At 24.2% G+C, this 15850-nt stretch overlaps 1 protein-coding gene across 3 annotated transcripts; it reads left to right on the forward strand.

Annotated features, from left to right (window-relative positions):
- The first annotated feature begins 988 nt into the window (after window positions 1-988).
- LOC112591817 lies at window positions 989-12728 on the forward strand. Of its 3 annotated transcripts, none has more exons than XM_025335757.1 (8): window positions 989-1064; window positions 1130-1275; window positions 3995-4194; window positions 8861-8953; window positions 10773-10920; window positions 10988-11121; window positions 11259-11390; window positions 12100-12491. In XM_025335757.1, the coding sequence occupies exons 3-8, from the start codon at window positions 4014-4016 to the stop codon at window positions 12246-12248; spliced, it is 837 nt and encodes a 278-aa protein (XP_025191542.1). In that variant the 5' UTR covers window positions 989-1064; window positions 1130-1275; window positions 3995-4013; the 3' UTR covers window positions 12249-12491. The 3 variants fall into 3 exon arrangements, 2 of the variants coding, with proteins under 2 accessions (XP_025191542.1, XP_025191541.1); XR_003114526.1 differs by lacking the exon at window positions 989-1064 and adding an exon at window positions 12534-12728 and having other exon boundaries at window positions 1071-1275; window positions 12100-12412; XM_025335756.1 differs by lacking the exon at window positions 989-1064 and having other exon boundaries at window positions 1071-1275.
- The last annotated feature ends 3122 nt before the right edge of the window (window positions 12729-15850 follow it).

The raw sequence follows: 15850 nt of genomic DNA on the forward strand, positions 1-15850 counted from the left end.
CTCTAAATTATGGTATCAATAAATATAAAATTTGTATAAAACATACTAAATTAAAAAATAAAATAACCCTGAAATTAAAAAAGTATAAATAAAATTTACAGATTCAAAGAAAATTTATGACGTAAAAATGTAATATATATTTTATCATCTCTTTTTAAAATAATTATTTTTAAATACCATTACACCAAAGTGAAACTCCATGTACCACTAAATGTTCTTCAATTAGTAAAATATCCAAAATTATTAATATTTTAATAATTATTAAAATAATTTAATTTATAATTTTTAATATAATATTAATAATTCTTGATATTAAAATAATATTGTTTTACTTAATATTATAAAAATTATTTCTCCCCCCCCCCCCCCCCCCAAAAAAAAAAAAATTCTTTGTGAACCATTTTAATTTATAAAACATACAATAAATCATTCATATTTTAAAGTCTAGTAAGAATATGGGGTGGTTCATTTAACTTAAATAAAAGATACTCTTGATTCTATAAAATAAAAACGTTTTTTGAAAATATTTCTTTCTCATAATTATAAGTCACAATAAAACCACATTTTTGAAAAATGATTATATTTTTACTAATTTTTTTTTATTGTCATAGTTTTTTAAGTTTTCTACGCTTTTGTTTGAAAACATTTATTTTTAAGTAGAATATTATTCGGAGTATTTCAATCTATATATTTCAAATTTTGGATTAGTAGCTGATTAATTATTATACATACTTAAAGTTTAGATGAGTGGAATAGTGAACAAACATTTAAAAAAAATCTTAAACAGATGTGTTTTGCATACATAAAAAAAAAGAAGGATTAGTGCATTTAGATTAATATTTATAATTATACTTCCAAGTCTTAGATATTGTGTGAACGGGGGTTAATATAGACTATTAATGAGTGAATTACCTAGAAAGCGAAATGTTTATAATTATATCGAAGATAAGTAATGGAAAGCTATTAAGTCACAGACTCCTCCCGTTCGGGCATTACAGCAGAGGATGCTTACCAAACCACTTGCCGTTATTATTACGGTGACTGTCAACATTTCGTCGTAACTCGTAACTATTCCCTTTCACTGATTCCAGTTGTTTTGTACACTGTGTTAGAAGTATGTTTGTTTTAGCTTATGGGCTACAGAAAAATATCTAGTAATTTGACTAGTGCAGGTTGATCATTGATCAAATGTGTTCTACTGAAATATTAAGCCATTCAAGTTGTGTGATTCTCGCGATCTACTTATTATAAAAGTTTAAGATCAACAAAGTCAGGGTAAGTTAAAATTTAATAAATAAACTATAACAATTATTTTATATTATTATTTATAATAGTTTTTAATATATATTATTTTATAAATTAAACTAGTATTGAAAGACTTCAACATTTAAAATTGAAGTTTTTCACAAGGGTTGTTCAAAAATAATGAAAAAAAAAAGAGTACATGGGTAAATGCAATTACGTAACCTATTTAGGTTGTTCTATTCGAGAATTGTAGCATAACCACACAGGATATTAGACAAAATTTATTTCATGTATTATTTGTGTTACAGTATTAATTACCAATGCTCGAATTGGTAAATTAAAGAATGGGAACTTAAATAGAAATTTAAAAAAAAACAGTGTTCCATTTATTTAACTTTTCACCCCTCACCTCCTTAATTAATATCATCATATTTTAAATTAAATAAATCTTAATGTATATTATTTTTGACTAAATGTTAATATGTTTACACTTGAAAATGTAGTATGGGAGCGCTAATTAATATCAAAAGCTAGTTTAAGAGCTGAGTTTCCATGCATAACCTTCCAATTTGAGCGCTAATTACCATATGATAATACAGTATCAAAGATATTTTTAATAGTTAAATATCATACTTTTACATAATATTTCTGTAAATTAAAAATAAAATCTGTAAATAACAGTTATTTCACTAAAAAAAATATTTAAAATGTATAAATATGTTCACAAGCGTGCAGTATCACAGAATTTTAATTCTAATATCTTTTAATAAAGATTTGTTTGAAGATCATTAATTTGTTAAATTAGACAAAGAATTAGGGAAAAAATTAATTTAAGCCTATAGCATCAAAAACCAATTAATTACATACTAATAATGTACTCTTAAAATATTTTAAAGATAATATTATGTATTTAACTATTTATATCTTATTTCGTGTTTTATATGTAAAAGTAGTGTTAATATAGTTTAAGAGGTTGAACGTTTTTAAAAAAAATATTTAAGTTGGAACTTACCAGTTGAAATATATTTGATGAAATATTTAGGTACCTACCTAACATAAACAGTAGATTTCATAAAATTATAAAAGTAATTCGTATTTTAACAAAAGTTAATACTGCTATGATATTAGAAATCTTATTTATGACTTATCATGAAATTATTGGGTTTTGAAGAACAAAGGATAACATACACATTTTGAGTGATTTACTCGAATTTTCAAATTGTAGAATTAGATGTTTATAATAGCATTGTATTATTGTAAGTATATATTTTTACAAAAGTATGTTAAATGCAGGTGGGTACTTCTTATTATCCACCCAACTACAAATATGAAACGGGTTTTGTAAGAGGGAATTACAATGCAAGGACTAGGTACACTCTTACAACCTAGGTACCTATAGTTTCTAGCTTATCGGAAACAAAATGTCTACAGAGCTATCTGTCCATCCCTATTTGGACGAGCTAATATAATATTATCAAATTCCATAATCAATTTTATTCAATACATAACAAACATATTGTGTTTATTTTTGATGTTTAATATTTTTTAATCTGTATATATAATGTATCAACTAGCAAAATATTTTATTTACTTATTTATACAGCAACCTACTATTAAAAATAATGTAACAGTGACTTGCAGATACAGTGATACGCAGTTATTAAACAATTTTCATAATATAAACGATTTATAAGAATGAATGTGACGAATACGTTCGTTTTGATTTATATTTAGGGATGATATCAAATTTTAAAATATTAATAAAAAAAATTTAGTAGCACCTACACCCTCTAAAATTAGTGTTTATGATATATTTATTGTTTGTAAATGTATGCAACATTTATCTAAATAATATTTAACACATTATTCGAAAATTTAATTTAATAGTTTATTACCTATTTAAAAGTAGGTATAAAATGTTATTTCATAATATTTGATGGAAGCTAATATGCTATTTATTCGTATTTATTGGAAATTACTTTTTTTATTAATTAGTATTGAAAATAAAAAAAATTGACAATAGACAGTCGTTTTATTTTTATATTTGAATGCACTTATAGGAAGTTTTATTTTGTGAAGGTTAGTATTTTTTAGTTTATTTTGACAGTTACAACTTAAAGATCAGCACCATCCTACTGGGAATTTTTAAAGGAAGCTTTATAATTTGTTTTTTTCTAACTATTAACAGTATATTCTCACATAATAATTTATCAATAATTTAAGTAATATTTGTTATAGATTATATAGACATAGATATGTAAATATAAATTTATTTAAATTGTTACCTACATTAAATAAAATAAATGAATCTATATAATATATTTATGTATAACTATGATTGGGTGCGATTATTTCTATGTATTTAACGTTGGATATTAATAAATTTTGATTGTATAAACCATGCGTGGATACTGGATATTAAGCAAAATCACAATTAGTCGATGAGTGGTAGAATATTTAATAGGATGATTATTTTAGATTTTTTCAAACTAATATTATTTCCCTGAGAGTGAATAATGAAAAGGTCAATATTTTTTAAGTATACGAATCTAAATTGTATTGTAGTAGAATTAATAAATAAAAGTGTATTAAAACTTAGAATTATATTATCTTATACAATAAATTAATATTACAATATAATTAAAGTTTATGTGCATAGATTTATTAATATTAGAACATTTAATATTTAATTTGATGAAACGGTATTTTAAATACCTTCTATTTATATAAATATATATTTTGTATACAGTTATGTAGGATACAACTAAATGAATATCTGCATACGGGTGTCAATAGAGTATAAAATGCCTCTGTCCGAAGTGAGAAGATGTGTAACCATCAAATTTACATTATTATTGATGTTAGCTACTGTAGCTTTAGCTCAATCACCAGATAATAACTCAGTAATTGGTCCAAATAAAGCTAATGGAGGTGCTGTCGCAAAGTTTCGTAAGTATAATATAATTAAGTAGGTATATAACTATTTTTATCTGAATAATCAATTTGTTTATAATAATATGTACCTACCTACCTAATCAGTGGTTTATTTTTTTTTCGTCCACTTTTAGAAGTAGTTACATTTATATATATTTATATATGTGTGTGTGTGTGTACATAAATTGATCAATAAATGTGTGGATTTAATATATTATACGCAAATTAGTCGAGTTTTGAAAGCCTTATTATAGTTTTACAAAAATTGGTTGAAATGTCTATAAACCTTGCATACAGGTATCGATTTGAAATTTTGAATATTTTTTTAATACCTATACTTTATGTATGTATACATTGTAGACATTATTTTTTTAAATTATAAATAGGCACCTATTTAACATTTTAATCATAATATAATATTAATTATTTACAGACTATATATAACTACTTTAGTATTCTTTTTCTGTAAAATTGAAAATGTTGTTTAAAATATTCATTTACAGAATGTAAATAAAAGTAATAAGTACAATTTAAAGATGTACGAGTTAAGACTAGTTAAAACGATATTTGAATAATATTTAAAGTCTTTAATAAAACTATGTATACAGATAGAAATGATAGGTACAAATGGTTCTTAATGTGTTTTTTTTTTGTATTGTTTAATAACCATATCAATAACCCTTAATCATTTGAAATATTTAGGACAAATCTTATTTTGAACTAATAGTATTTACCAATAATTTGAAAGAAAATCGAAAAAAGTAAACAATATACATAACTGTTAACTTTTAAAAGCGTAGTAAGCATCTATTTTATTCTCAATAATTGTATTATTGATTTTACGTTTAAAGATGTCCACTCTTATACTTTTATAGTTATAATAGTTGGCTTGTAGCTGATTCCCGATTACTTAACTTTATTACACTTTTATAATTATACAATATGCTGTACGTATACATTTTTAAATTAATTAAAAATCAAAAATCGATACTTACTAAAAAGGTTTATGACCGATATAATTACTTGTAGTTTAGTAAAATAAACCGGTAAACTTTCACTAAACGTTCTTGGATTTGTTGATCTGGAAACCAGGCAGACCAGTATCATATTTAATGTATTTTGAGTTGTTATGTCATCATTTTAATTTATCAAAATTAATTTATAATTCATACGTAGTATAATGTGTAATATATAATTGGTTACATGCAACAAAACCGCAGATAGAATGTTAGTTGTTACAGAGTCTTGTACATTCTTTACTATATATATTAGTGGTGCGTAACTGAGCACAACTCTCTTGTGTGTTTGCTTAATATAAAAAAAATATTTAAAAATTGTTAGATTTGCATGTTTTTTTTTTGTATGCACATAAAAATAAAGTTTTCAACTGTCAATATTGTAGTATTTTATGTAGCCAACGGGTAAATATTATATAGTCGCTGACCTTCTGCAGCTACACATAATCATTAATCAATGATAATCGCATAACGCATTGCTATTACTTCTCTGTTATTAACTAATATGTTCATATTTCTTATGTTATATATTATACTTAAAAGACAATATTTGTAGCATTATATAGGTGTGTCTACATATTGAATGATTGAATTGTAGATAAATAAATGTATTTACCACTGTCGGTTGACAATATTATGTAAGTCTTCGTGCGAGGCTTCGTAGGTAGGTACTCTTTAAAATTTAAATAAAATTTTTAATTTGTTTAATACATTTTTATTGCATACTTAACACATTTAAGAAAAAAACGTTCGTGCATATTTGCATTTTTATTTCTTATTACTTCTGAGGTCTATAATCATTAATCATAGTATAATCATATGTTTAGTCTAGGGTTATTATTTCGTAAAATACTAAGATCCATTGAAAGTTAAATTATTTTTTGTACTTCAATTACAGGGACCGATGTAATGTGTGATCCATCAATGAACTTGTAGTTTAACGTATTATCTACTAAAGTAATAACTATTTTTTTTATATACTATTTAAAACTATTTTAAATAGTATTATAATGTATTATGTAATCACTAAAATGTTAAGTTGACAGCAAAAGTGATCTTTAAATCTGATAAAAAATCATCAAATATTTTTTTATTGTATGACATGAACATTACTATTTGTCTTTTAACTGGCAGTCAATTAGTCTATAAGGTAGAGAGGTACTGTTAACTTATATATTGTATTTACTATTTAGTCTTCAATAACTTCCACAATTAAACTGTTTTTCATAATCTATATTGATTCCATTGAGTATGAGTTTCAGTATTTGGATCCACAACATTTTCAATGTTATTTGTGATTTAATGGATCAATCCTTACTTTTTCGGTGTACTTTATTAGATTTACATAGTTGGTATTCATAATTTAATTTTCACTATTTTTATATTTTTACATTTATTAAACGTTTTACGAGCATACGTAAACTGCACCCAAATGACTTTTATTTTGTAAACTGCGCTTGAAATTTTATCTATGTTAAAGAGGTGTAATGTAAACTGCGCTTAACAACTTAAGCTGTGCCCCGTTTGTAAAATAAACAAAACTTTTAACTTACTTAAGTCTCTATGATGATTGTGCACTTTTTCAATTATATCATAGAAATTTTATTTTCGTTTAGAAATACAAACACGTTGTTGCATTCTAAAACAAAAAAAAAAAGTTACAAAATTTAATTAATAAATATAATAGTATAATATTTGTAATTCTTAATTTAATTTAAATTTTAATTATTCATATTATAAGGTTGTAATAAATTAAATATACATTGGAGATAATTTTACAAAAATACAGCTATTGATTTTTTAAATTTTACCCGTACGCAGTTTACATGTTATCTTTTTTACATTTGATAAAAACTCGGACGCAGTTTACATATGTGATTTTAGATTTATCCGTATTTGGCGCACGTTACTTGGGCGCAGTTTACAATTGCAGCATTTTATAATAACTTTCCTAAATTAAATAGAGTTTAATTTACAATACGTAATAGTATACAGTTGACCTTTTATCACTTGTTATTACTCTTAACATTGTTTATTTACTAATAAATTTTTACAAAATATTTAAATCTTTTCAAAAATATTATAAATCAAAACGAATGTTTTTATTCTAAAATTTTAGAGATATCTATAGACTATAATTATGTACTTAATCGTAATGTATTCCGAAATTCATAACAATAAATTAAATAATATTTAAGATTTTTCTTAAAAACCAGACAATAGGCATATTAAAATATTTAGGTTACAGATTTGAAAAGTGTTAAATAAAATAAAATATAAAAATAATTTAGACATACGTAATTTTCTTCGATTTTTGGAAAAAAAAATTAGGAATTATCAATAATACCAACTTCTAAAATCAACAAAAACGTTTAACATATTTACTTGCTATAAACATAGATACATTGTAGAAGAATATAGATATAGCCATATAGGTTAAAAAACCATTGTATTATTTCATCCTTATTAAATACAAATTATGATTATAGCTCTATACTATAGTTTATATTATTAAGTATTAAGGTATAAATACTCGTCATTCGTACTTAAATTTTAGAATCCTCAACATTTTAATCTTGTTAATATTATCAGTTTTATTCGATATTTTCAAAGTAAACGTAGTATTTAATTATTATTAATTAAATAGAGATAATATATACCTAATAATTAGAATAATAAGATAAAAGTAAATATGTTCTTAATTTTTAACATTTTGGAAGTAGCTAGCTGCCAATTGAATTTCTAAAATTAAACTAAGCTCCCTCTTCCCTAATTAATGCGCTGGAAACATTTCAGGGATCGTAATTCCAAGCCTCTAGACATACAATATTTTTATTGTAGGTTTATTTTGTTGTATGCTTATATATGTTCTTGAAAATATTTAGAATCATCGGTCACCTACTCATCACGTGGATATATTACAACTATATTTTATAAATATTAAATAATACAGTCTGGTTTAAATATACCATGAAGGTTCACGTAAAAACGTTTAATAAAAAATATCTTCATCTACTTCTTAAAAGTATTTTAATTTGTTTAGAGTGTTTGGACCTATCCTTTCTAATCTAGAAGTCATCCCTAGTACCAAAATACCCAATAAAATATTATTTGGGAAACACGCCCAAAACTAAAAATGACAATTAAAATACTGTGTGTAAATATTTTTTTAACTTAAAATTAAAGTTCAACAAAACTTTGATCAAAAATATTTAAACTAGTTTTGATTTTTTTTCTCCGTAATTGGTATTATTAGAGGATATAAATATAATTGAAAATTATCGATTTACCAAAATATTATGTGTCATATGTAGCTACATACTACATACTTTGATGGCAGATCTAGAGGGCGGAAAACCTCGTAGGGAAGTCAGCTAACTGCCTGTCCTTGGATACGCTTATGAGTATCAATAATAATATAAAATAATTTTTTTCCAATTTATAATATTAAATTAAAGATAACAATAAAAATAATGACAATAATAAAAGTTTGCCACCTCCAAGTCATTGGCTGTGCGGAAGTAAGAGTTCAATATTAAATATTTAACAGATTATTATGCATAGGTATAAGTAAATGCAGTATTAATTTACTAAATAAATAATAGTTATGAATAACAATTAGACGTTTTATACTGTTTAATCAAATTATTTTCATTTATGTACAGGTAAATACTTTTCTCAGTGCAAAACACATACAATTGAATTTGACGAATGTATAAAGAATGCAATCAATAATGTCAGACCATACTTTACAACAGGTATTTTATACTATAATTTTATATTTTATATAATTATTCTATTTATATCATACGACAATCTATTGTACACGGTGAGAAATTTCCAAATTTGATATCCATCAGTGTGTAGTGTTGTTACCTGTTGGTTATAGTATACTCGTAATAATAAAGTGCGTATTGCGTAACGAATACATTATATTATATAACTACCTACAAATTTATTAAACCATAAAAACTTTACTTTTATAAGTTACGTGTTGGTAGGTAATTTAGTTCCAAAGAAATGTTAAATATTAATGCGTTGTTAATAAATTAATAATTTTAAACATCAAATATGCAATATAAGTGGACTAGTTAAAATGGTATCTGCTTATTTTATCTATACCATTATAGTCTGTAGGTACTAGTGTTATTGTGTGCCGTGTACAGAAACTTCAATGAGGGATTGTATCAAAAAAAAATGTACATATATGCATATGTGTTATATACGAAAATTTCGTAATTTTGTATAGTAAAAACAAATATATATTTAGACAATATTAGACATACGCTGTTTAGAAACTATCTTTCATTTTTATAACTAAAAAAGATTTTAAGACTTATGGTTCTATAAATGTTTTATACATTCTTGCCTACAGTACTATACATCATATTACATTAATACTCTAAAAAAAAATAATAATGATAATAATCTGATATAATAATTTACAGCAAAAAAAAAGAGTTTTCAAACGTAAAACAAATAAACTTCTATTGACATAAGATATTAATAGTCTTTAAAAAATCTAAATTCTTTATAATATTATTTTAAAGTACTTATACTTATAATTACATTTTTCCAAAAATTAGAATTTGAATAAATTAATTACGAAAAAAAAAATAAGTATGAACGTATTTTGCATCTTGTATATATTATTATGTGTGGTATGTATACGTACAGTACTACACTATTACAGTAGGTTATATCTTATTGTGTTAGTGGTATATTTATAGGCATTTATTTTCTTATAACATACATCTTAAGAACTCAGAAACCACTCGTTTGAAGTTCAAATGCATATTTAAATTTATAAAATATTTTAAAAAATATCTGCTTAAAAATTCAAAGAAAAAAAGAACATTTAAAAAACAAACTTTGTACCTACCGCCACAGAATAATTCTTAAGTAGTACGAAAAATGTCAAATTTTTAAAAGTTTCAAGTGTATTTACAAAAAACAAAAATAAGATTTTGAATAACTAAATATGTTTATTGGAACGATATCATTTGAAATTACTTAAAAAAAAAAATAAATAAATAACGTACCTATTATATTTTATGAACACGCATTAGATACTTAATTCGTCAATAACTTTTAAAACTATATGATTATAAATACCTACTAATGTGATTTTATCGTTACAATAATTTAATTTTGATTAAAAAGTAAGCTTATTACTTTTTTTTTAGTATTCAAATAAGTAGGTAACAACTAACAAGACTGTAGGTAAATTCATTACTTTTAAAAAGTATCTTATTTACCTAACACTAAAATTGCACGGTCTACGCATATATACAATAATTCTGAAGAGTAAAGACTAAACCATAAGACCTATCAATACCATACACAATAATACGTTGTACACACTACAAATTGGTACGCTTGATTTCTAGAATTATTAAATTAATGAAAATTAATTTCATTAGTTATCCATTACCTACTATCTTAAATCTTTACTTCACAATAACTTTTAAATACTGTTATTATATATTTATGCTTATAATACATTTAGATATATTAATTAAGATTGACACCACAACTATTAAATATATACCAATGATGTAAATAAATTTGGTTTAGGTGTACCAGAACTTGGAATTCCTCCGTTTGATCCATTCTTTGCAAAGGAGGTGAAACAAAGTAAAGGAGCTGGTTTATTGGGTTATAAGTTAACTTTATATAATGTAACTGAAAGCGGATGGAGACTTTCGGAAATTAAAAAAATCAAGTAAACTATTATTACATAGAAAAAAATTATTTTTATAAATACATTTTTTTAAATTTATATGTTTTAGAACTAACTTCAATACAAATACAATAAAACTTACACATTATTTCCCTGAGAAATATTTAGAAGGTTACTACGAGGCAGAGAATACTATACTACGGCCTGGAGTTACAACAGTTGGCCAATTCAATCTGACTTTATGTAAGAGAATTTTTGTGATCAATTGTTAATACCTAACTGCAATATTTCGTAACAGATCCTTGATAAATATTATTTTTTTTAATGCTCGTATTATGTCAATTGTAATAAGCTTTGTCTTGCAAATAATTTGTTTATAGACGATTATATTCAAACAATGACAATAAGCAAACCAAAAAATACAAATCAAATTAAAGTAACTGTACAACTTGAAGAAATTGGAAATATGTCTCTGCATATTAGCAATCTTTTGCGTGGAAGAGTTATCGTTGGTAAGTTTTTCGATATCTACCTACTTATTATATCAACAATACAAATTTTATAATTTTAAGTTTTAATATACTTATATAATAATTACCTTATAAGGTAATAGGTAATAGGTTATAGGTAGGTTTTATAGGTAATTACATTACCTTTATAAAAATAAAAACCTTGTTAAAATTATTAATTTCGTAATATAACTGGAAATTAATTTTTTGCCTATATTTTACACTCATACAATCTTTACGCCTAGGAACTTTAGTATGTTTTGGAGCAAAAACCAAAATTCTATGTAACTATTAACTGCGTCTGTGTGATTGTATGTTTTAACTTAATCGATATCATCTCTATGCATAGGTATATTTTAAGTAGCCATTAGTCCAAATTTCAAAGATTCTCCATTTAAATTTTTTCATTTTTAATATAATTAATAACTAGGTGCATTACAAAAATCTTAATTTTTGACTAACTATAAGTCCTTAAAAAAAAATTAAATTAAATTTTACGTACCTAATAATTTATTATACCTAAACAATACAATTTGTTATTTACTTAATTAAACGAAGCACATTAATAATTTCAAAAACATATTTTCAATTTCATGCTTATAAAATATTTTATAGGTAGAGATACTTAAGATTTGTATTTTTATTTTGTACATATTATATCATAATTCTTCCCTTTAAATTGATATGGTAATTTATAATTTTTTTTTTTCAGAAAACGTTTTGGACAGAATAATAAACGCCTCGTGGAGAGTTGGTTTGCCAGTTGTAAAACCACTTATAAACGACCTTGTTGCTTCAGCTTTTACTAAAATTTGGAATGATATTTTTAATGATTTTGATTTTAGTTATTTACTGCCATAAATTATTTACAGGTCTAGACTTAGTTTCACCTTAAAATATGGCCATTATGACAGCCCATAGTTTTAAATAAAAAATTAATAATGTTTCCGAGGACGTCGTACTTGTATATATGTTTACGTTTTTTAACATACGTCATAACAAATTTGCGTTCACAAAAATTTCAAGTGAGTTATTAAAACTTTAAAATGTTCATAATCATAACTCACTTTAAAAAAAATATATATATATCAATAAAAGCTTATGTGATACACTAGATAATATTCTTATTTTTGAATCTTTTAATAGGTAAATTTACTTTAATAAATAAGCTAACAGCATAAAAATATAAAATGGATTCGGCTGAAAGCAAGTTTGCCATGTTTAGGTTAGTAAGATGGAGACCACACATGCGGGTACGACGTCCTCTTATTTATAATTATTTTTATCATTATTACATATTTTTAAAACATAATTATTTTCATCAATCATTATTTCATTTCGAAATATTATCATTTTATTTATCATAAATCATATTACTGTTTATTGTTTAATGTTTTGTTATGAATTATTATTTTTTTATTTATTTAGTTTTAACTTTTATTCGTAAATAGCAGTACCTATAATTTATCTATTAGGTATCATAACTTAAAGAAATATTATAAGCACTCAATTTTGTTACACATACTTATATTTTTAACGTAATGTACATTTTATATAGAGTTAAAATATTGGTATTTGATCGCTAATATAGTATAAATATTAAATAAATAAGCTATGAATCAATTTTTATATAAATATATAATATAGAAAATAAAATACATCCATACCATAAATGATTGACATTTAAATCATTTAATGTCCGCCTATTGTATAAATGCTCAGCCCTCTCTCATCTAAAAATATTAACAACAATTTTAAAACTTAAGTACAAATATCAAAATCTCTTTTCAAGCCTATTTAGACTTATGGACTACAGCTCTAAGGTAGGTACTGCAAAAATATTTAAGCATTCCAAAGTATAGCACTTTTACATTTTTCCAACTAACACTACTTAACGATTTAAATATGAAAACTATAAATGAGGAAGCACGCCTCTTTTATACACGCTTTCCAAGCGACTCTAAAATCATCTCAATCTCTTTATAAAAGATCTATCAATCCCAACATAACCAGAAAATGCTCATTGCAGCCTGCAGGTTAAAAAGAAAGTGGTATCATGACTTACCTCCAACAAATATAATCCATATCCCTAATAATAATTGTTTCAAAATAAAATACATAAATACATAATATAATATTTATATAAAAAAGTTATACATATAGGTATTGCACAATAATCAAGCGTAATTGTAGAATAAGTTCTAATAATGCGTGTAATAGTGGAAAGAAATACATCAGCTGATATAATGCATTTAGCGCAATGAATATTTTTAATAGTTCTAAATGGACAAGAAATTATCATTTATTTTAAAAGGTCTCTATAATCTACATTATTGTCATTTCAGAAATTTGGAACTTGTTAGATGGGTATCCTAATATATTAGGCATGTTTTGACAAGATAGTACGAAAACTAATTGATTTAAGTGAAGGATAGATTTTTTATGTAAAGTATGCATGTTTAACAGTTTTCGTATTTTTGTATTGTTCATTTCAAACGTAAAACAATGATTTTAATATTGTTCCTTAATTATTCATAAAAATCGGAAATATTTACAATCTGTATTTAATGTGCCTATAATAAACAAAAACAACGTTAAGCCACGACCTCCTTAGTTAAAACTTAAACTGGACAAAGAACCCCTTTTTGTCCTAGCTAATAGAAGTTTCCCATTTTTGTACATTTATACATTACCTACAAATTTGTTAGAATATAAAAATTAAGAAAAAATTATTATTTGTATTAATAATTTTTCCTTACATTCTTCGAGTAATATTAGCACCATAAATAAGTACCTAGCTGTCTGGTCAACAAAGTTGTAGAGCCCCTAACTTTAAGCCGTGTATACTTGAAAATCCGCAGATCATCTAAAGGAAACTATACTGATTTTTTTTTTTTTTTATTTATCTTGGTATCGTCGAACAGGGGGAGAACTGTCTATGCTTTGCATTCCCGCTGGTCTAATTACTTATTTGATTTCCGAATGATGGTTATGTGACTATCTCAGACGTTAAACAACTATTCAAATGGTCTTGCAATCGTCTATTCTTGTAGTACCTACGTGAGAATAGATTTACATAGGGTTAATGATCACATTAAAACATTTAGAAACTAGTAATAATAAATAAGCTTAATTTCTTGTCCCTTGTGCGTTCATTTAGCTTTAGTAAATACATTTGTATTACCTACTGGCTATTTATTGTGTTATTAAATATAGTTGATACTTACTTTACTGTTTTGACTATATTATTTATAAATTTGATGTACAAGATCCTATAATAAAAGCACAGGAGTCGATTAAAATGTTCTAAAAATTATTGATTGAACAATTTGAATTTGAATTAAATTGAACATTTAATCAATACCCTACATCATTATTGGATTCCAAGATCAAAAAATGATATAATTTTTAATGCTTTACAAAATTATATTGAATGTTAGGTAGATACTTTTATAGAATACACCCGATAGGACAAAGGGAGTAGGGGGCATTATAAATATAAATAATTTTATTTAAAAAAAAGTTATATATTTAATAAATAATAATCATAAATGGGACATGACGTAATGCAACGAACGCACCAGTTATCTGGCATGCAGCATTGGTGTTAATCAAGTGGCTCTGTTGCTGGTCCCAGATGGGTGACTACCTTCAACCTTGAAAAATTAGTGATATACTCGTCATACTATAAGAACCAATCGTTAAGCAAAAAATAGTATCTCTCTTAAAATTATAATAATAAAAAATTAATAATTTCATTATCATTGATTTAAATTAAAAATTTTTATAATATTGATTTTGAATTAAATCTCTATGTAAAAAATAATATTTTTAAATTTATTGTTGATGAACCACATATTTATATTAAATTATTCTGTTTTTTATTTAAGAATTTTTTAACTATTTTAGTTGTGATAAAAATTAAAATGTTCCTAATTAAGTATACACTCTTTAATGTTCATCTACACAAAGCAAATCGCCATACATTTCTACTTTTTGCAATCGATAGATAATACAAGCAAATAGTTATATATTATGCAACTGTTTGGCTAATACTTAATAAATACCAAAAAACACAGTATTGTGGGCAAACACTTCATATTATGGTGTATCACTTGTCACTTAGATTGCACATTTCAAATGTATATCACACTAATTAAACCTAAATTATGTCACGCGATAATCACTTTGTATGTTTAAATAATACAATCTTATTACAAAACATTAATCTTAATATCAATTAAATTTTCTTTGAAATTAAAAATATATGCTTTAATTTAATAATTGTTGACAACATTCTTAGTGCTAATTTAAATCCAACTAAATATTAACTTCAGAACTACCATCATAGTACATCTGACATACTTTGAATTCTAAAAAACTACGAAATTCTCAACAAATAAAAAATAAGAAAATTAAACCCTCGATCTGTTATAAAAATGTAATTATAGATGTACAATACA

The sequence above is a fragment of the Melanaphis sacchari genome, unplaced genomic scaffold, assembly GCF_002803265.2.
Source record: "Melanaphis sacchari strain LSU unplaced genomic scaffold, SCAv2.0 Contig1439_pilon_pilon, whole genome shotgun sequence".
Classification (NCBI taxonomy): Eukaryota; Metazoa; Arthropoda; class Insecta; order Hemiptera; family Aphididae; genus Melanaphis; species Melanaphis sacchari.